At 33.3% G+C, this 21898-nt stretch overlaps 4 protein-coding genes across 6 annotated transcripts; 3 read left to right on the top strand and 1 right to left on the bottom strand.

The window, feature by feature from the left end:
- The first annotated feature begins 588 nt into the window (after window positions 1–588).
- On the top strand, window positions 589–3312 carry LOC18608732 (uncharacterized). 2 transcript variants are annotated; one of them, XM_088803903.1, is made up of 7 exons: window positions 589–860; window positions 931–1116; window positions 1198–1270; window positions 1577–1678; window positions 2128–2696; window positions 2793–2869; window positions 2948–3312. In XM_088803903.1, exons 1-4 carry the CDS (start codon window positions 789–791, stop codon window positions 1585–1587), a joined length of 342 nt encoding a protein of 113 aa, XP_088660029.1. In that variant the 5' UTR covers window positions 589–788; the 3' UTR covers window positions 1588–1678; window positions 2128–2696; window positions 2793–2869; window positions 2948–3312. The 2 variants fall into 2 exon arrangements, with proteins under 2 accessions (XP_088660029.1, XP_088660028.1); XM_088803902.1 differs by having other exon boundaries at window positions 1198–1315.
- A 237-nt stretch (window positions 3313–3549) lies between these two features.
- Window positions 3550–11544, bottom strand: SWI2 (switch 2). Of its 2 annotated transcripts, XR_001926805.2 has the most exons (9): window positions 11013–11544; window positions 10811–10917; window positions 8094–9021; window positions 6048–6295; window positions 5211–5337; window positions 4850–5125; window positions 4612–4630; window positions 4360–4489; window positions 3966–4058 (listed from the first exon to the last, which is right to left on the bottom strand). XR_001926805.2 is itself a non-coding variant. In XM_007043560.3 (8 exons), the coding sequence occupies exons 1-8, from the start codon at window positions 11418–11420 to the stop codon at window positions 3763–3765; spliced, it is 2661 nt and encodes an 886-aa protein (XP_007043622.3). In that variant the 5' UTR covers window positions 11421–11535; the 3' UTR covers window positions 3550–3762. The 2 variants fall into 2 exon arrangements, 1 of the variants encoding a protein (XP_007043622.3); XM_007043560.3 differs by having other exon boundaries at window positions 3550–4058; window positions 4360–4630; window positions 11013–11535.
- Window positions 11545–13457: 1913 nt separating this feature from the next.
- LOC18608730 (early nodulin-like protein 3) lies at window positions 13458–14358 on the top strand. The gene is made up of 2 exons (XM_007043559.3): window positions 13458–13632; window positions 13727–14358. Exons 1-2 carry the CDS (start codon window positions 13458–13460, stop codon window positions 14194–14196), a joined length of 645 nt encoding a protein of 214 aa, XP_007043621.2. The 3' UTR covers window positions 14197–14358.
- Window positions 14359–14879: 521 nt separating this feature from the next.
- On the top strand, window positions 14880–15260 carry LOC18608729 (protein RALF-like 22). The gene has a single exon (XM_007043558.3). It carries the CDS (start codon window positions 14880–14882, stop codon window positions 15258–15260), a length of 381 nt encoding a protein of 126 aa, XP_007043620.1.
- Window positions 15261–21898: the final 6638 nt, after the last annotated feature.

The raw sequence follows: 21898 nt of genomic DNA, 5'->3' as shown, positions 1-21898 counted from the left end.
ATATAATATTTGATGGAGTTTATTGAGCAGCCATCCATTTTTTTTTCTTTCTTTGTACATATTGTGAGCATTTCTTTGTACATATATCCATGAAGCCACTTCTCCGTATTCTGATTCTTCGTTTGTGAAGTTTACGTTATCCAATGTCACTGAAGAGGACATTATGCAAAACTTTTGAATTATTATTCGTTCCATTTTCCCTTTTTCTTTTTTTTTGTTGGCTATGTTTGCTGCAAGAAATAGGTAAATACAATTATCCCATAGATAATGCGTAACCCATTTTTTTGGTTTAAAATTCAAAATTATGATATTATTTTCGAATAATGAAGTAATGACTATCAATGGAAATAAAATTAATAAACAGTGAATTAATCAATAATTCTCAACTCCAATTTTATGGTATTTATAACTATCTAAATACACTATTTCGATGCAATTATAATTTATGGTATTTCTTGATAAATTTACCAAAAATTTGAAAAGGAAAAAGTGGTCAAAGATTGAAAACAGTGTGAAATGATCAAGAAGAAAGAATCCAACGGCTGCGTTTTAGACATCTGAACTCCTCTTCTCTAAGGAAGTCCAAAGGGAAACAGCACGACATTGTCGCAGTCGCAAGCACACTCTCTTCAGCTGTCACAGTTGACAAAAAATTTTTACAATTAAAAATGGGAAAAACAGAAGTAAAAGGGACGATGACGTCGTCCTCCTCCTCGATTTCACGACGAAAGAGGTGCAGAAGGCGGCGAAGCGGGTGGAGGAGACGCTTTTAGAGTAGCAAAAATGAAATGAATCAATTGAGAGAAATCGTCGTCGATAAGTCCTTTTTCTTTTTGGCGGGGAAAGCGGCGTTTTTATTGGTATCCTACATTTAAGCTAAAATTAGGAGCTTAATTTTTTAGTTAAAAAAGTTGGGCATTTTCGTTCCAGTATATAAACTCATTGCGGGTTCTACTGGGAGAAAATCACTATACGGAAAGAACAGCTAAACAAGCTGTTGAAATTCTAAAGAGAAGAGGGAAGTCATTGGAGTCTAAAGTAGATTCATTGAAGGCCGTCATGGAGGATCTTAGAGCTGAGGCTTGCTTTTTTGATTCCACCGCTTCCGAAGTAGCTGTCAGATTTAAGCATTGGAGCCTAAAGTGGATTATCTTTCGTAGCTAGTCTTCACCTATTACTATTATTTTATCGTTACAGGAGGGTCTTGTAGAGGATGATTATTCTACCGAAAGAGTAACTCAATCAGGCAGGCTGTTGCCTGAGTGGCATGGTACGGAAACTTTGGACCTTATTCGATTTACCAAAGATGAAAATGGTAACCAGTTGATTCTGAATTATGCTTTTAGACAGAGTAATTGGAATGTCAGTTGCTTGCAATATTTTTTTAACACAGTCGGCATCCAACCGTCTCTTTAACACATTGCATTTCTGTCTTGCTCGTTCCTATCTTTCCAGATCCTTTTTTTTTTTTTTGCCCAATGTACTTGTTATCATGCAGCCTACCATCAGATGTTAGTTACATTTATTCTTACTTGATTACAATAAAATGGTTATTGGTTACTTTTCTGAAGTTCAGGCTCAAAGTGATGGTGATGAAGAGGAGTAAACTAAAGCTGTTTTTGACAGAAAACAGGATGAAGGTTAAAGTTCTTATGATCATGAGCAAAGATATTCAGAGGTAATGTTAGAACTTGATGCTTTTTGCACGTTGAATACAATAAATGAATGACTTCTCTGGATACTTAAGAAAGAAGAGATGTTTAATAAATATCATCGTCAAGATTTAATTAATCTGTTAGCTGTAAGAGATTTAAATCTTTGTATTCCTTCTTTTCTCTTTTACCTTTTTTGTTAATCTTTGACACTTACTGATGATCAACATTGTGAATTAATTTTTCTCTGTACAAGCCATTGATTTTTTTTATATTTCAAAATGCAGTAAATGGGTTCCAGAGAACCTGTTTCGAAAGGTTGTATTGGTGGTTTATATTTCTGACCGATGCAAGTAGTTAATGATGTAAATCTAATAAGGAAAAGAAAATATCTAGTCATATCCAGCAATAGACGTACATATCATTTCAAGTTTGTTTTATAGATGACACAATTCCTTTGTTTTATCTTATTCAGGTAAAATGTCACATAGTCAAAGTATGCCCGAAGATGCAAAGATGTTAAATCCTTCCATTAATGCTTTTGTGCCTTCTGAAAAGAAGGTGAAGTTTGAAGTAGAGCATTCATAAAAAAAAGAGGTATCCATAGCTTGTATGTAAACTCGATAATATTCTCATGGCACCATCTCTTCTAAACTTTCTCCCCCTGAATTGCATTTTGCCTCTATATCGTCATCCTTGGTCTTGATTGCTGCTAGGCATTCCTTCTTTTGAATATCCAAAATTTCCAGATATTTTGCACAAACACTGCGATTATAAAGTGTTCACTATGTGTACTAAAATCGGCTTCTGAATCTTGGAAGTGGTGGTCTTTGGGAGAGAGAGAGAACAAAAGCAACATAGTATCAATATTTTATTTTGAACAGTTTACATGTCATTGATGATTTCAGTTTGGATTTCATCAGCTATTAAGTTTATTAAGAAATGCAAGATCCTCATGGAAGGGCTGTTAAATACCTTTTTGACTTCAATTTTCTGTTACATAAATCTGTCCAGACCTCAAAACAAGGATTCGATGGTTCCAAGGTATATCTACCTTGAATGTTGGTTATATTTTTATGGGCATAAAGCGTGTTGTTTATGTGCCTTTATGAATCATGATGTACTCTCTATTATGTGCAGGCTGTTATAGGCTCCATGGTAGAGCATACTCACAATTTGGAGAAAATTTATCAGGACAAACTATAACTTCATCACTGGTACTGCTGCCAATATATTAAGTAACTAGTATGTTAATTGAATTCTAGTCTTAATTGCAATATTTTGGTCCTCTGCAGCTTTATAGTTCTCAACCTTCAAAGCCAGTGTCCAGATTCAAAATGCAAAGAAAGTAGTTTCATGTGGTTAAGAAACATGGAAATGTATGAAATGTAACCTCTGAGCAGCAGCTAAGGCACTTGTATGAGAATAGAATGTCAAATCCTAGTTTTTTCACTCATGAATATGACAAGGCATTATGTCACAGACTCACGGTATAATATACTCATTCCATAACTAATTCCAAATCCAAGTTGTGGGATGAAAGTTTTGTTTAGATCTAGAGACAATTGCTTTCATTGCATGCTAAAATACCGGGAAATGCAAGGAATGTGCCTTTTTTTCTATTATTGTACTTGGAGGTTAGAGCAATAGAAGCTAGTATTAAAAATCTGCACAGTGCAACCATCGAATGATATACCCATCCAACATTATTAGTTGGTTACAAGGTAACAGCATGCTCTCAGCACTCTCAGTTTTGGACACGCAAGTAGTTTGACAACTTAACTTAGATTCCATACTAGGAAGATTTTGTTGTTCTACCATTGACATTTCGGAAACTAGTTTTTATGGTGCTTACATCCCAAAACAATGACACTAGGGACGAAAAACAAAAGGAAAATCGAGGGAAAGTAACAATAATTGACTGTAATAATACACACTTACATTCTTATTGGCCACTATTTTCGCACTGAAACTAGCCCTACTGTTCATATGCACATTCTAATTCTAAACACTTTGGATATACTATGTAACAAGGAGTTAAAAAGAAATAAATAGTTCAATCTGTTTTCTTACAGTCTGTGAGTGGACTTCCCAACACTCTGTTCAACCATTAGAGCTTTTTTCTTCTTTTATAATCCACAAGCAGGCTCTCCCTCTCTAAAGGAGTGGCACAGTGTACCCACCTACTGAATTCAACCACTCCCATTCCCTTGAACTGTGCTAGGCGACCGTATTGAATCTTCTTATGATCCCTGGATGAGAGAACATTTTCCTCTCCATCCGATTTCCTCTTCCATGAATAATTGGAATCTCTTTTCAGGTTATCATCCTCAGTAACAACTTTTTTCTGTTGAATCCCAGGTCCACTGTTGACAATGTCTTCGTTGCGATGGGCATACAAGATACCTGTAGATAAAGAGTATGAGATTTTCAAGAGTCAGTTACTTTGTTAAAGACATTCTCTCTTTCTCCATCTCTATTTCTTATTATCTTAGTTGATGCCCAATCCCTGTGAAATGCACGTTGTCAGATACCATCTTAAATGGTCATATATGTAAGCTTCATTGGAATAACATACAATAACACATTTTCTTTCTCAAATCTATTCTATGTTAAAAGAATGATAAAATATTAATGGAACTTTAGGCCATTTACTAAAGTAAGCAGAAATAAAAGAGGGAAAAGCACGGAAGTAAAATGAACATACCCAAGTCTTTAAGGACTGGTTTATTAGTAGTAGCCCTCTCTATGCAAGTGGAATGCGAATTCTTGGACCCTGAGGATAATTTTTCACTTCCTTCTGACAGAATCAAATGGACCCCTGTATCGGTCAATTCCTGCTTATCACTATGGTGTTCAGCATCCTGCTGCCCTTGTTTCTCATGTAATTCAAGTATTTCACTTGTAAAAAGTTTATCCGAAAGATTGCGAAACAGATTGCAGATTCCAAAAAGCTCACCTTGAAATTCCTTGCAATCCTGAAAATAAGATGGATGTCAAATGGAATATTGGAAACTCTAACTTGAAAGGATGAGTGAGACCATTTTACATCTAAAACTGAGCCACAACTTCAGCATATGCTTCGATTAGTTTATTAAATGGATTCTAATGATGTGGTTGACATTGCAACATTGTTTAAAACATGGTCAAATTACTCGGAGTGTAGTTTAGCCCGCAAAAATATCCCATATCTATACCTGCACGCCTTCAAAGTATCTTTTTTCCATTTTCCCAGAGACAGCAATGTTTGATAGCTGCTGTTTATACACCTGACGTGAATATACAAGTTCTTCAAGGGAACCAGCTGCAAGAAGGCGGAAAACCACAACATGCCGCCTCTGTCCAAAACGAAATGATCTGTCCTGGGCCTGTAAATCTTGGGCTGGGTTCCAGTTTGGATCAAATATAACCACACGATTAGCACCTACGAGATTCAATCCAAGCCCACCAGCTCGAGTTGATATGAGGAACACCTGAAACCAAAATAGAGAAACAAAATTTAATGAAAATCCAAATTGCAAGCCTACCATACTTTATTCAACTTAAGTGGAAACATACTTGTTTGCTTGGACTTGAGTTAAACTCATCAACAAGAGACTGGCGCATGTTGGTTGGAGTAGAGCCATCAAGTCTTGAAAAGCAATAACCTTTCCGTATAAGAAACTTCTCCAATATATCAAGCATCCTGAAAATTGTTGTTTGATATAATGAGCAGAAATAAAAGATTGATGCAAGCGACAGAATGGATACATATGATAAATTCAAATGTTCGAAAACCTAGTTCTAGACTATATGAACAAGCTTTGCTATGAAAGCGTACTCATACCCCCAAAAACTTGAAGTAAAGAAAAAGATCCCCTTCAACAAATGAAATGACCACAAGCTTCATGTAAAATACAACATATTCTTTCAGCCTATTCCCACTGAAAATTAAATTATTATAAATGTAAAATTTAGATTCCCTCTCAATTTTGGAAGATCAAATGCTTAGAGTTTCCAGTCTGTGCAACTTTTCACAAAATTGGCACATGAAACAATTTTGACTAGTGATCTTCTTTCAATTTTTAAACAAAAATGGAGTAAAGACAATTATTGCAATAACCGTTCGAAACAATTATTTTCCTCATATTGGTTGGGAAAACATTTTCCATAATACTTTCTCCTCAAGAAAAATCTGGAGTGAAAAAAAAAAGGTCTTTGGGACATACATACATACATACATAAACACAATGACTTTGGCCAATCTGAAAATATTTCACAATTTTCTGAACTTGGCTAGTATCCCGAGTAAAACAAACGAAATGGCCATAGATGTCCAGGTGTTAAGGTCTAGTAATCTGACAATTCAATATATGGAATAGTACCTAAGCAGTTAAGTGCGAATTAGATCATCACCTGACAGAGTAGCTAAAGAGAAGAATTTTGTCACCCTTTAAGGCCCAAGAGGCCATTAAGTTATCCAAGGCCCGCATCTTGCCACAATGTCTAGTGTCACTTAAGCCCATAAAGCTCTCACTTGGGGCATTCCCTCCCACCATATCAATATCTGGACCAAAGACAGCAGAGGCAAATTCTGCATCTTTCCTTTGTTTATCAGGTTCATCCCTAGGGTTAGGCTTAATAAGCTCCAAGTGATTGCTTATCTGCAGTAAAAATCCAAAGGTAAGCATGAGACACATCCAGAATCATGCAACAACAATCATGTTCAAAATTTACGTAGAAAACTATACTCTCTTTAATGAAAAATGCTCAGGCTAAATAAGGATTCCACATATAAGCCTTACGCATACTAAATAGGTAAAGCTACAATCCAATGCGCCACAAAAAAGTCTTTCAGAAATGATGACTCAACATATGCTTTGAAGAATGTAAGGCTCATGGTTTTGAATCTGAAGTCAACACAAAACTAGGGATGGCTTGATGCAGACTGAATCAATAACATGCCTGTTAAAGATATAATTTCCTAAGGTCGGCAAAGATTTGATGGAATTTGAATGAAATAGCACCTTTTAAAGAGACCAAGTATGATATTTTAGTCAAACAGTTCCTGAATTGCACTGATGTATCAGCAAGCAAATCTTTCAACGCTATGCATAAATTGTAAGAATCTACATATAAATACATCAATCAACATATTTTTTCCACCTTTCAGCAAACGTTTCTTATATTGAAATGATAATTAACAAAATTAAAGACATAATGCTTAAAAAAACCCCTAAAATGTTTATGAAAATTGAATAAGTTCTTATTCTTCTATTACATTCAATTAAATTCATGTATATTTATTTTGAATCAAATAGATCCTTATGATTAACCGTTGACTAGCTGCCATTAATCATAATGTCGCTTGTCATTTTATATCTACATGGTACTAATATGACACTAACATGGAAGGTGAAAATGCCCCGTGACCATGTTATCATGTCACATCAACATGCCATGTTATCAACCGTTATAACATGTCAGCATGCCATGTCAATATCATGTTGACATGACATTGAGGTAGAACGTTAAAATGTAATGTGACCATGTCATCATGTCACATCAGCATATTACATTATTATCTAACATGACATGTCAACATACCACATCAACATCACATGGCATAAAATGACAAGTAACATTTTGACTAACAATAGTTAATCAATCATATAAAGGCATATTTGGTTTAAAATAAAAGTATAAAAGTTTGATTGAACGCAATAAAAGAATAAGGATTTATTTGAATTTTTCTGAATAGTTTAGAAGCATTTTTAAGTATTATGCCAAAATTAAATATTTTCTCCTATTTGACACCTTAATCTTTATGCCATGCCTCATAACAAGATAATAAGCTTTGCTTTTACCTCTTACTTCAAAAAAAACTAGGCTTAAACACTTAAAAAACCCCTGAACTATTTTACTTTATGCAAAAAAGCCCTTCTTCTTTTATTGTACCCAAAGAAAGCCTTATTACCATACAAGCCCTTAACCCTAATGAAAAATTAACAGCTGACTCAATGCCATCTGGCATTTTTTGTCCACATGGTAACTAATGTGGAATGGGCAGGATATTTTCCCACTCTATATCAGTTGTCATGTGGCAATATCATATGCCACATGGACAAAAAATGCCAACTGACATTGCATCTGACAGCTATTAATATTCTATTTGGGGTTAGATAAGGTTATGAGCTTGTGTGAGTACAAATCAAAAAATAAAAGCTTTTTTGGATAAAATAAAAGAATAAGGGCTTTTTTGCATAAAGTGAAATAGTTCAAGGGCCTTTTTAGTATATAAGCCAAAAAACTACCAAGCACTTAGAAATATTTTCCAAGTCTATATGTGGCAGATGTCCTCCTTTCAAAACATTGAGTACGGGATTTTTCTAGAGTGCCTATATGAACCTAAGAGTTTTCATATAAAAATAAACATTTAAAAAGAAAAGGGGAATCATTGACCTGTTGCAGCTTGACAAGGCATGGAAGGACAAGGCAAAAAGGACATGAGTCACAACCTTCTAGGCTATCCCTGTGAAGGTAAGGCCAGATAATTCCATCAGGCACAATCCTCCTACAACATTCCACTTGTGTAAGAGGGCTTCCACAGCTACAGCGCAGGTCCTTGTTTATAAGACATTGGATGTCTGGCAGTTGTAACATTCTCCTATAAACACGCCTTTGCAATTCACTCATTGCGCAAAAAACAACATTATCTTCCTTTCCCAACATAAGATGTCCAATAGTCTCCTCTTTCGTCCTTCTTAGCATATATTTACGAAGAACTGCTACCAGGTGCTGTTTACGCTGATCAGCGACCCAAACAAATCTCTCGGGAGCAGTTGACCTTTGGCCATGCTTGAGGGGTTCATCATAAAACTGCCGAAAATGTTCCCTTGTTCCCAAGGATCCAGGAGCAACCCAATCAAAGAGGTTGAAGAGTTCCATAATTTTGTTCTGCATGATGGTTCCTGTAAGACCAATACGTCTGCGAGTCTTAATTTCTAAACATGCTGTATAGAGTTTTGATTTTTCATTCTTTAGACGGTGTGCTTCATCAATGATCACAATCTCCCATTTGATCTCTGACAAAACATTGCCATGAATTCTGAATGCGTCAAAACTGGTAACCAGAACCTCAACTCCATTGGCTTGTAGCTTCTCAAGAATCAATTCACGGCTTGAACCATGGTAAACAGAAACGCTAAATGTTGCCCATCTGGAGAATTCACACTCCCAATTGTGGATGACAGAAGTTGGACAGATTATTAATATAGGGCCTTTCTTTCCAACCTGGTTTTCCATCAATATTCTGGAGTCACCATATTCCTCATCTTTTCCATATACAGCAGCGAGAAATGCGATTGTCTGTATTGTCTTCCCTAGTCCCCTACATTAATTTTTAGAAAAAGTAAAAAACAAGCCATTAGTCCTTCTGAAAGAAGGTGCTCCTAAACAAATACACATAATATAAGGCTCACCCAACACACTTAGTTTTTAATAAGTAAAAATAAAAATAAAACGGAAAGAAGAATCACAACCAGAAAACTTGTGTGGAAAAATAAAAAGGCCATGCTGTCATATATAACTGAAGGAACACAAGGTGGTCATCAAGTGTTCTAAGTTCTCACTAATTAAATTTCTCTGCAAAGAATGTTTATTTCATTGTTCTTGCTACAATGCCCATTCATGACATAAGCATGAGCATATTCTTTGTAACTTACTACATCATATTTTGTAAGAAGGCAACAGACAGACGAATTTTAAACTGACATAAAACAAGAAACTTACTATAAGTCTGACTTAAAGCCAGAATAATATGAACAGATATTGGGTTCCATTATTGAAGCTATAAGCGACTGATAATAAATATGAAAATCACTACACTCAATTGAAAAGCAAGAGCATTCTGGCCAGGAACAAACCAATAACAAGTAATCTATGAAGACAAACAAAATATACAACGCAACAATACTAACATAAAGGTCATGTTTGGTTGGGGGAATGGCTCTATTCCTTACAAAATTTTATCCCCTTGTTTGGTTTGTTCTTGGGGAAGGAATAGCCACTTCAAAAGGAATGGCTATTCTTTAAAATTAGGTAAAAGCTTGGAATAGCTAATACCATCTTCCTCATGGTATTAGCTATTCCACACTTATGGGAATAAAATTTAAATATTTTGAACTAAAATGTCACTATTTATTTTTAAAAATTACAAACTTAAACTTATAAAATTAATATTTTAAATTAAAACTAAAAAATATTAATATTTTTATATTTTAATTATAACATATTTAAATTATAAATAAAAAATTAATATTTTAAAATATTAATTTTTAAATTATTAAGTGAAATTTAAATTAAAAAATGAAAAATGCAAATAGAGAAAAATAAATCTTATTATAATAAAAATGTTAAGTTATTAATTATTTATTATAAAATATTTTGAATTTAAAAATTAATTAAAAGTATTAATATTTTAATCATAATAATATTTAAATTATAAATTAAATTACTAATTATTAATATTTTCAATCAATTATAAATTATTAATATTTAAAAGATAAAATAAAAACAAATAATCATAATAACATTTCAATTATAAATAAAATAGTAGTATTTTATAATATTAATGATTAAATTATAAATAAAATATTAATACTTAAATAATCAACTATTAATATTTAAAAGATAAAATAAAATAAAAATAAATAATCACAATAACATTTAATATTAATGATTAAAGTATAAATAAAATATTAATATTTAAACTATCAATTTTTAATATTTTAAATAAATTATATATTATTAATATTTAAAAATAAAATAATTTAAAAATAAATAATCATAATAACATTTAAATTATAAATAAAATATTAATATTTATAAAATAAAATAAAAATAAAATAATTATTTATATAATAAAAAGTAGTTTTATATTTTTATGTTTATATCTTTTCATTCTAAAGTTATTATTATCAACCAAACACTGTAATAATTTATAACAATCATTTCAACTCTATTTCATTTATCATACCAAACTACGTAATACATATTGTATTCTATTCTCATCTTATTCTATTCTCACGTAATAATTATTCTATTTCATTACTGTTTATTTCGCGAACCAAATGTACTAAAAGAGTGATAAAGATTGTTGATATAGGAAAGGTCCTCACATGTCATCACCAAGAACGCCCCCATGGTTGTTCTTGTATAACATGAATAAAAACTTGACTCCCTCTCTTTGATGGGCAAGCAACCGACAGTTAATAGATGCAGGCACCTGTCACAATCAACCAATTAAGCAAGAAATTAATAACTGTAAATTACTGCAACAAATGTCAAAACACAAAAGAAATTAAATTATAAAATAATGACCTGTACAACTGGAAATTCTCCATCAGAAGACAGTACCAATGGCTCATAAGGACCCGTATCTTCAAATTGAACCCGACCCAATTCGGGTCTCCCAAATTCCTTTACTTCTTCTTCTTCCTCATCTTCTTTCTCTTCTTCTTCTTCTTCTTCTTGATTATCACCATTTTCTAGGACTTGGGTTTGTGAGAATTTAGGGATTTGGAAATGGGATTCTTGGGTTGAAGGGAAATATTCTTGTTCAAGGCGTAGAAGCTGCTGAAAAAGCGAGGATTTGGGGGGTTTTCTCTGGTTTGTTATTGTCGGCTCAGGTTCTTCTTGGGAAAACGAAGATTGTGAAAATGATGATGAAGAAGAAGAAAGGTTTTTGCAGGGTTTTAGGGTTTCTTTAAAAGTGTGTAATAATGACATTAGGAATTTTTTTGGGCGGGTAACTACATTTCTCGGAAATAGTTTTCTCAGAGATCTTGAATTTTAAAGACATTAAAATAATAATAATAATAATTTCAAAAAATATTGGCACCCAACCGACCGTAACCGTAACCGCCTAAAATGTTTTTCGAGTAGAACAATTATAAACTACCATCTACGCCAGCGAATAATCTATTAGACCAATTTCAAGAAGTATTTTCACAACGTTATCATACTATTTTATCATATTATTATATTATTATATCATATCAATATTTTATTATATTATCATTTTATCATATCATATCAATATTTTATTATATTATCATTTTATTATATTATATCAACATGTTATATTATTTATTATAACATATTAATATATCATATTCATATCACGTAATATAAAATAATAAATAATATTTTATTTATAAATAATTAATTATTAATAATAAAAAATTATTTAATATAAAATAAAAATATAAAAATTTTATTTAATGTAATAAAAGAATAAAAATTTAAACATTTTGTCCAAAAAACTCAAGTCCATATATTTTAATTTTGAACTAAATAAGTCCTTATTACTAATAGTTGACTATATTTAATTTTTTATATATATTATCAATTTTCTTATTTACTTATAAATTTATCTATTTTTATTTTCAAAACTAGTTTTTATTAGGTGGTTTATAATGGAAATGTTATATCTTAAATTACCAGATATGTTCGAAAAAGTTCTTAAACTATTTAAAAAAATTTTAAAAAATTTTTAATTTTTTATTACATTCAATCAAGTTTTTATATTTTTGTTTTGAATCAAATAAGCATTTATAACTAATAATCGACTAAATAAAAATAGACTCGATTAAAAGCAATAAAAATATTTATTTAATTTTTTTAAAATAATTTAAATTTTTTTAAAAAATATTATATCTATTTCAAAAACCTTGTTAAAAAAAAGTAGGGTAAAATCAAGAATTTTGACAAACATCAAACATAAATGCATAAATTTCTCTCATTCCACCCATTTATTGCAATAACGAACTTTCCTAATACATAAATTTTGGAAGATTGAAACGTATCTCAAGTTACCTAACAAATTCAACTGACTTGTAAAAGGTTATGAATACAATAATATGATATATCTACCGCAAAGAGAAAGTGACGAAAAAAATACCAAATCCCTACATTAAGCATATATATATTCGAAAACATGAGTTTGCAACTTGGAAATTAAACTGATTAAATTAGACTCTATTTGATTAATATTTTGATATATTTTTTATTCGTTCTTTTATAAAAAAATAAAAAATAAAAAAATTAATCTAATGAAATTATTTAATAAATTCACTTTCGGTAGGAAGAATTCCTTCGTTCTATCCAACTTCAAAACTCCTCATATCTTCGGAAACTGATAAAATAATGGAAAATATTTATTCACCTTTAATGTTTCAATTTGAATAGGTCTAACTATAAATTAGCTGCTCCCAGGTAAATATTTGGCATCTTCCATACCATAACGTCCGATAAGGTTACAAATATATATAGAGGGTATACTTTAATAAAAAAAAATCACTTGCCTTGCGTTTTCCTTATTTTCAAGTAAAAAGATAAAATAAATAGCAAAGATATAAACAGACCAATTAAATTACTCATTAATTTTGTCTTAACATGGCAAGCAAGAACTTTATAAAATATCAATGACCGTTAAATCTACTGCATGTTGCCACGTGTAAAAGCTCGGGTAGCTAAGAAATAAAGACGCCCAATGAAACGCTCGGCTAATTCACTAACACGTACTCAATTAATCATAAATCCAGCCAAAGTTGCCAAATAATTTCACGCTGTGCGTTGCATGCTTTACAACGGTAACTTCGTCCTTGATTCCCCCTATATATCCCCCCCCACGAAATCCCAACTTCAATGCACTTCATTTCACTGATCATTTCCATTAGTAGTCTAGATTTTCTTCGTTTTTCTTCTCTCTGTCAAAAGCTGTTTGGTTCTGTGGGTTTCTTCAGTTCATTGCACTACGGACGAATGGGGTCCAAAAGATTTCTTGGTTTTCTGTGGATTGTGACAGTGTTGTCTTTCCTCAGCTCAACTCAAGGTTACAAGTTCTACGTTGGTGGCAAAGAAGGTTGGGTGGTCAGCCCTTCTGAGAAGTACAATCATTGGGCTGAAAGGAACAGATTCCAAGTCAATGACACTCTCCGTAAGCACTCCTTTTTCTCTGTATCTATATACTTCTGCTAAGAATTGATCATCTGATTTGGTCTCCGGGAATCTTTTTTTTTTTTTTTTTGCAGTTTTTAAGTACAGGAAAGGGTCAGACTCGGTGCTGTTGGTAACAAGAGAAGCTTACTACTCGTGCAACACCAGTAACCCAATACAGTCCCTGACAGACGGTGATTCAATCTTTACATTTGATCGTTCAGGTCCCTTCTTCTTCATCGGAGGCAATGCTGATAACTGCAACAAAGGCCAAAAGCTCATCGTTGTGGTCTTGGCTGTGAGACACAAACCCCAGAAGCAGCCTCCTTCTCCATCTCCCTCAACTGCTGTGCCAGCAACACGGCCAGTTTCTCCAGCTCCATCTCCTGTTCCTAAGACTAACCCTCCAGTGGAGTCACCAAAGACCAGCGACACCCCATCGGACATTGATGCTCCGGCGCCGGCTCCATCGGAGCAAAAATCAGGTTCATTGGGATTAGTATGTTCTACTTCGTTAGTGTTGGGTTTCAGCGTTTGGGTGAGCATGATCTTGAGAAGTCTGTAAGTTCCTTGGGACGACAAAGCAGTTTTGTATTTGGAGCTGAATGGAGGGTTGAAAGAAGGAGGGATTGGTCGTTAATGAACTTGCTATATTATTTTGTTCTTTATTATTTTCATAATTTCTTTCGTCGTTAATGAATTAGTATGGCTTTGGTTTCAATATAAATTGATACATGGTTCATGGTTGACTGTTATATCTAAGTATCAGCTGTGGAAGCTAATTATAAATAAAATAGTACTATAGTTTTACAATTGTCCAAAAAATAGACTACAAAAAAATCCCAAATAATTTTAATTTGAATAGTAATTTTTGCATATATCTTTCATTTATATACGTAAAAAAATCTTGATAAATATAAGTTTTTCGAACTAGTTCCAGTCCAATTTAGATGATACAATATAGCTAACCAGATTTGGTGATCCAGCGGTCCAAGTCTTTCTTGTCAATTTGGCTACGATCAAGATCCTAGCAAGAGGCTACGATATAGGCTAGTAGAATTAGTATAGTTATTTCAGGCCAACATTGAAGGAGCAAGACGCGGGCATCCCCCCAACAAACGTTAAGCTAAGCGTAAAACAAGTTAAATCACATAAAGCTAGCGTAGCTGAGGACCAAATACCCCTCCCATATTTTGTCACCCAAAACAAACTATCAGCCATTTCTTCTTTGCCTAAATATTGTCTCTGATGAATTTTCGGCTTCCTTTTGCTGTCCTTATCATTTCTCTGGCCATATCGGCCGAGTCATCATCCTACGGCAGCACGCATTGGGGTCGAACCTTGTTCTCGAGCACGGTCCGCGATGGAAGTGTGGGTGCAAGGCAAGCATGTCGTGGCCCCTTGAGTGAGTGCATAGGCAATGAGGAAGAAACGCCGATGGAATGGGATATAAGCCGTAGGGCATTAGCTGAAGGGAAAAGGTACATTAGCTACGGTGCCCTCAAGCAGAACAGCGTTCCATGCAATCGTCGGGGCAATTCCTACTACAACTGTGGCGCCCCTGGGCGGGCTAATCCTTACAAAAGAGGGTGCAGTGTCATCACACATTGCTATCGATACACTGGTTAAATAAACCATTTCGATGTCCATTAAATTTCCCATAATTTTGTAGGGCAAGATTTTCTTCTTTAACTAATCCCGTTTCGTGCTTTTGTACCATCTTTTTTAACAAAAGTAAAAAAGTGGCAGGGATGTTTAATTTGGAGGAATTGTAATTACTTTTTCCACACACAGCTTAATTTCTTCTTCCAACCTTATCTTCGTTCCAGTGAATGTAAATAAAAGTCCATCTCTTTAAATTTTTTTTTTTATCTGTTTCCTTTTAAGCTTCACATTTGGACATGTTTCACTTAGTTGTTTGACTTTTGCTTGATAAAGTATAATTAGTATTATATGGTGAACATCGGATCAAGAACTCCGTAACACATGCAACTCTATCTAGCTAGTTCCTTTCATATTTCATAATCATCACCTGAAATTTGATATAAAGTTTTGTGTTATAATTATTAAACTAAACAAACTTCAAACACTGCATGATGTTGTGATATAAGAAAATTTTTGACATAATGCATGAAAAAGTCTTTATTCTTTTTCTTATGGTCAATTAAACTCTTTTATTTTTATTTTGAATCAAATAGGTTTTATGACTAACAATTTATTAATTATTATTAGTTAAAATGCCACTTGTCAACTTTTTTAAAAAAATTTTATTTTTCATTTTATATCCACATAGTACTGTCGTAAGATAAAAACTATTACATGACTATATTATCATATAATATCAAAATTCTACACCATCATTCATTATGACATAGTAGTATACAGTGTTAGTACCACATGACATAAAATGATATTTTAGTTAGTAACAATTAGTTAATCATTAATTTTAAAGGTTTATTTGGTTTAAAATAAAAGTATAAGGGTTTGATTGAATACATTAAAAGAATAAGAGCTTATTTGAATTTTCTTAAATAACTCCGGGTTTTTTTTTTTTAGATTTTATGACAAGAATTTTTGTGAAGTGGAAAGTTAAAATGTTAATAAAATTATAAATGTAAATTTTTTTTACATTGAAATAGAAATTATTAAATAAAATAAATTTCAATATTTACATAAATTATATGCATAAAATAATTAATAAATATTTTCATTCAGTCTTAACTTCATCACATAAAAAGCATATCAATTTTTAATAACAATTATAAATTTAGAATACAAAAATGTATTGAGCGCTTATTTTGTTTAATAATCGATTGAACTAATACTTATATAGTTATTACTTACTATTTTCCGTTTATTTGAGTAATTAGTTCAATTGATTTACAAAGTTTATCATTATAATCGATTATTTCACTTAATAATTTGCATTGCTTAAGTGGTGAACTATTGTGCCAAAAATATATGGGAATAAGTAATTTAGAAAAAGAAAGAAATAAACAAATAAAAATAGAATATCTAAGAAATAAAAAGGATACTTGTTTGATTCTTCTTAATTTGTCAAATTGATATTAATTGACAATTGAATTTTGCAACCTTGAAGAGCCATGATAGTGGTTGGAGAAGATTCATTGACAGCACTTGGGATTACAGAGTGACGGAGAGTTTGGACAAGTGGAGGGATAGTCTGTATTCGGTGTTCTTTGAAAATTTGAGCCTATGGGTTACATGGGTGGCGCTAAAGGAAATGTTTGGTGAGTATGGGTTTGTGATGGACTTCTAAGTGGCTAATAGTGCTAAGAAGAATACTGTGAGAGAGTCCAATTTCGATTGTTAGATTCAAAGAAAAGTCAGAGCTATGGAAAAAAGGAAATAACAAAAGAATTGATGGTAAATACATTGGAGTCTATATGGCTAGGCAGGAGAGGAATAGAAACGTTGGTAGGGAAACTCACAAAGAACTGTTACGTATCAAAAGTAAGAAATAAGAACGAGGTAACTGTAAAGTACCTCTATTAAATGGTTCAAAAACATGAATGAACAAAAGTTTTTCAAACTAAACTTCTTCATCATCTTTCTCCATTCATTAGCATGGTATATACAAATACTTTGAGAGGGGATGAGATTACATAAATTATACTTGTTCATATAGAGATTACAAGTGTTAACTATGAAAGGTTAAAGAGAGTGCAAAATTACACGTAATATGCCACCCCATTCATGCAGATACATCTCCAGTATTCAACCTGGAAGTCAACCATGACACATGTGATTCATCTTCAAAACATCATGCAAGCATTATCAACAACACTCTTAATGCTTGCAGGCAGCACCATCAATCTATCTCTGTTAAGCTCAAACTTTGGCTTGCATAAAGGCTTTGTCATCACGTCTGTAATTTGATTTTCTGTGCTGCAATATTGAACTAGAATCTCACCTCATTTTTCTATATCTCTGAATGCATGCTACTTCACATTTATATGCTTAGTTATGCTGTGAAATACCAAGTTCTTTGTCATGGAGATAGTAGACTTGTTATGTACAAATAATTTAGTTGCATTCATAGGTGACATACCAAGATCGAACAAGACTTCCTCAACCATATGGCTTGGTTTACTGCAGAAGCTGCTGCAATATACTCAGCTTCTGCTATGGATTGAGCCACAATCTCCTGTTTATGTGAATTCCATTTAAAAGTGCCATTTCCAAAGGTAAACACATATCTTGATGTACTTTTTCCATCATCAGAACGACCACCCCATTCACTATTAGAAAATGTAATGAGTTAAATATGATTTCTATGAGAAAAATAAATGTCATGAGTTGGAGTGCTTTTCAGATACCTGAGAACTCTGTTGGCAACTGTAAAATGACTCTCACTTGGTTACTGCATAAACCGTGAGAGATAACTGACTACAAACGTAATTTTAGGCCGTGTGGCACATATGTAGAGGAGACTTCCTTTGAGGCTTTTATATTGACTTGGATTTTCAAGCTTATCTCTAGCATTCACAGATAGTTTTTCATTAGCAATGAGAGGAGTTGCGACAGCTTTGCAATCTTTCATTTTAAACTTCCTGAGCACATCAAGAATGTATTACTATTGAGACAAATGAATACTAGTGCTGGTTTGAAGTAATTCCAATCCCAGGAAGAAGTTCATCACTCATAAATCTGACATTTTGAACGCTCTTTGCATATGAGATTTAAACTTATTAACACTGTCTACACTACCTCCTGTTATCAGTAAATCATCCATATAGAGGGAGACAATTAAAGGCGCATCATTGCCTTTCTTCAAAGTATACAATGTAGCCTCGTTGACACTTTTGCAAAATCCCTGATCATTCAAGTAGGTATCAATCCTACTATACCAAGCTTGTCGTATTTGTTTTAAGCCATATAATGCCTTGTGGAGCTTATAAACCTTATCTCTTCTAAATTCTATCTTAAATCCCATCAGTTGTTCCACATAGATTTCTTCTGCAAGTTTGCCATTTAGAAAGGCAGACTTGACATCCAAATGATAAATTCTCCAATTCTTAGCTACTGAAAAAGCAATCAACAACCTGATTATGTCGAGCCTTGCTACAGGAGCAAAAGTCTCTTAATAATTGACACTAGCTAATTGTGCATATCCCTTGGCTACCAGTCCCACCTTGCATCTATTTAATGAGCCATCTACATTGAAGTTTCTTTTAAAAATCCATGCTTACGTCTGTCTACCAAGGACCAAGTGTTATTCTACTTAATCATCTTAATTTCTTCTCTCATGGCAGGATTCCATTCAGCATGCTTCAAAGCTTCATCAAATGAGGCAAGTTTTGACAAAGCAAAATGACATTTGCCATAAATATCTTGAATGGAATGTGTCTTTCTTATACGAGCTTCATCTATGGTTTGTTCTACATCAAGCTCATCATCATCAATATTTTGACTTTCAGTGCTATACACTGGAGGTGTAGTGCTCATTATCTACTGCTGTTCCCAATTCCACTTATCATTTTTAGCAAATACCACATTTCTGCTAATAGCAACTTTGCTTGAGTCAGGCTAATAAATTCTATAAGCTTTCGACTGTTGACTATACCCAATAAAAATGCCTTTTAGTGCCTTTGATTGTAATTTATCTCCCTGTTCTTCTGGTATGTGTTGGTAACAAATGCAACCAAACACTCTTAAATGATTCATAGAAGGTTTTCTCCCAAACCAACGTTCATATGGAGTTGAGTTTTTCACGGCTTGTGAGGGAAGAATGTTTTGCAAATAAACTGTTGTCTTTGTTGCCTCAGCCCAAAATCTTTTAGGTAAATCTTTTTCTATCAAAAAGCATTTTGTCATCTCAATTATTGCCTGTTTTTGCACTCACTAACTCCATTCTGTTGTGGACAATATAGAGTAGTAAGCTAGTGATGTATTCTTTCTTTTTTCATAAAATGAGTGAACTCTAGTGATGTAAACTCTCCATCATTATCAAACCTGAGAGCTTGAATTCTCCTCCCTGTTTCTGTCTCCATTTGGCTTTGAAACTCATAAAATGATTAAAGGTTTATGATTTCAACTTCATGAAATAAATCCAACACATCCTGGTTAGATCATCAATGAAAATAAGAAAAAATTTACTCCCATTTAAAAAGGCTTTTCTCAATGGACCTCTGACATCTGTATGGACCACTTCAAGTTTTTTTGCAACTTTACTTGAACTCATAAAAGGGTAGGGCTTCCCTGTTATTTTTCCAAACTGACAAGTCCCACTTACTTGATCAGTGTTAGCTATTGAAGGCAGATTTTTCAATAAACCTGTTAAACTAGATTATATCAATGATGTAATATTACAGTGGCCTAATCATTTGTGCCACAAAAAAGTTATATTCGAATCAATCTCAGACACCTGCATGCATGTATTATTCTAATTTATAGGAAAACAATTTTGTTCCATAGGTATATTCATCATGTATGTACCATTAGGAGCATAAATGGTGCATGATAAGTCCTTAAACAACATAGCATAATTCTACTTAAGTAATCACCCTACACTTAGCGGATTTTGTGTAATTTCAGGAACAAAAGGAACTTTAAACTCATACTTGTCACCACTGGCAGTTTGTTACACTACTAATCCTTTCTTTTTCACTTGCAAATTAATGCCATTTCTAATCTCTACTCTAGATCGGTAATGCCCATTAAACTCAACAAACAACTTCTTACCAAGTGTCATATGATTAGAAGCCCCACTATCAAGCAACCACAGCTTTGCATCAATTGCTTTCACATTCCTTGAGTGAGCCATGAACAAGTGTTCTTTAGCTAACTTGGCTTTTTCTACTGGTTCATCACTTTTTCCTACATTTTCAATTTTATTTTTGCAAGCTTTCTACATTTGTCCCGTTTGATTGCAATTTCAACATTTGACATAAAGTTTAAACTAGCAGCTGTTCTCAGCATGACCTTTCTTTTGTAATAAGAACATATAGGCATTTTACCTCTTTTTTGCTGATTTCTAGTTGTCATTTGAACCTCTTTTTCTTTCTGTTTCAAATCGTAAAGGCTTTTCTTCGAGCTAGACTCTCCCACTGATTTCCCTTTGGTTTTTTCTAATAGGGTAGTTTCAGTTGCAATCTTACTTCTTATAACCTTCCTTATTTAGTTGCTTGGAGGGCATATGCCATTATTTATAGTGATATTTTGGAGAGTTCTCTTTTCAAAGAAGCAATTGTAGCTTCAAATCTTTTTAGTAGGGAGATAAGGGATTTTTGCAAACTCCTTTCTAAAATATCCTCTCTCGAGAGTCTAAGTTGATTAACAACCTTTATAAATCTGTTGATGAAGTCTTTTGTATTCTCAAAATCCTTCATGTAGAGACATTTCTAAAATTAATCTTGAAAGTCAACCACGACACATGTGATTCATCTTCAAAACATCATGCAAGCATTATTAACAACAAGAACGACCTGTGAATGTTACCTAGGGTGAAAGGGAGGCAACCAAGTCTTACAAGAACACACTGGTAAGAGCAAAAACTATGAGCAAAGGTGCAACATAGGTAGAGAGTGAGGAAGTGTAGATCCATAATGCTCTAGCTGTTCATCTTAATACAACTAGTAGGAAGGTTGTGTAGATTAGAGGCTGTCGTAACGTTAGAGTTCGAGGTACCCGATCGCCAGACATGAGTGAAAACTCTAAAAAATAGGAGTCGCCACCAATCTTTTTTACTAGGTGCGATTGGCCACCTATTGACTCGATTCTAATCGACGAAACCTTAAATTAATTTTAAGCCCGCCGAAGAGAACCTTAAACTGGTCTACGATTTTCTAGATTTAGGCTCGGGAGTCCAGTTACGCCCGGGGAAGGATTAGCACCCCCGTGATGCCCATTCCATGAACGGTACCATTTTTTAGATTATCCTATTAGGTTTTAATTTTTAAGTTCACTATATTTCTTTAGTTATTATTCTGTTATTTTATCTCCTATTTAACCTAAGATGGAATGCAAATGTGAAAAAAGATGAGATGCATGGCGTGGGATAAAAATGTCGAACGAATAACCCTTTATCGAGGACGTTCTCCCAAATCCGCCCATTATACTGGTGTGATCCGGGGTGTTCTCTCACCTAGGGAATTATCCGATAAACTCGCCTTCGCAAATTCAACGAATAATTCTCATCATCGGGGTCATCGTACGTTTTTCTTTAAAAATAACGTTTTCGTGCATAATGGACCTAATACGTGTGAAAGCCTTTTATTAAAGATGTTTCCCGAGCCCTCCCATCA

Source organism: Theobroma cacao, chromosome 2 (assembly GCF_053813885.1).
Source record: "Theobroma cacao isolate CCN51 chromosome 2, ASM5381388v1, whole genome shotgun sequence".
Taxonomy (NCBI): Eukaryota; Viridiplantae; Streptophyta; class Magnoliopsida; order Malvales; family Malvaceae; genus Theobroma; species Theobroma cacao.
The sequence above is the reverse complement of the archived record's forward strand: the minus strand, read 5'-3'. Positions and strand labels throughout refer to the sequence as shown.

Bases quoted from the DNA above. Each gene is read 5' to 3' on its own strand.
- LOC18608732 (XM_088803902.1), top strand. From the start codon at position 789: ATGAATCAATTGAGAGAAATCGTCGTCGATAAGTCCTTTTTCTTTTTG. The intron at 861-930 runs GTATCCTACATT...TTTTCGTTCCAG, and splicing joins GGAAAGCGGCGTTTTTATTG to TATATAAACTCATTGCGGGT. The intron at 1,117-1,197 runs GTCAGATTTAAG...TTATCGTTACAG, and splicing joins CCACCGCTTCCGAAGTAGCT to GAGGGTCTTGTAGAGGATGA.
- SWI2 (XM_007043560.3), bottom strand. From the start codon at position 11,420: ATGTCATTATTACACACTTTTAAAGAAACCCTAAAACCCTGCAAAAAC. The intron at 5,126-5,210 runs GTATGTTTCCAC...TTTTGGTTTCAG, and splicing joins ACTCAAGTCCAAGCAAACAA to GTGTTCCTCATATCAACTCG. The intron at 4,059-4,359 runs GTATGTTCATTT...CTTTATCTACAG, and splicing joins ACCAGTCCTTAAAGACTTGG to GTATCTTGTATGCCCATCGC.
- LOC18608730 (XM_007043559.3), top strand. From the start codon at position 13,458: ATGGGGTCCAAAAGATTTCTTGGTTTTCTGTGGATTGTGACAGTGTTG. The intron at 13,633-13,726 runs GTAAGCACTCCT...TTTTTTTTGCAG, and splicing joins CCAAGTCAATGACACTCTCC to TTTTTAAGTACAGGAAAGGG.
- LOC18608729 (XM_007043558.3), top strand. From the start codon at position 14,880: ATGAATTTTCGGCTTCCTTTTGCTGTCCTTATCATTTCTCTGGCCATA.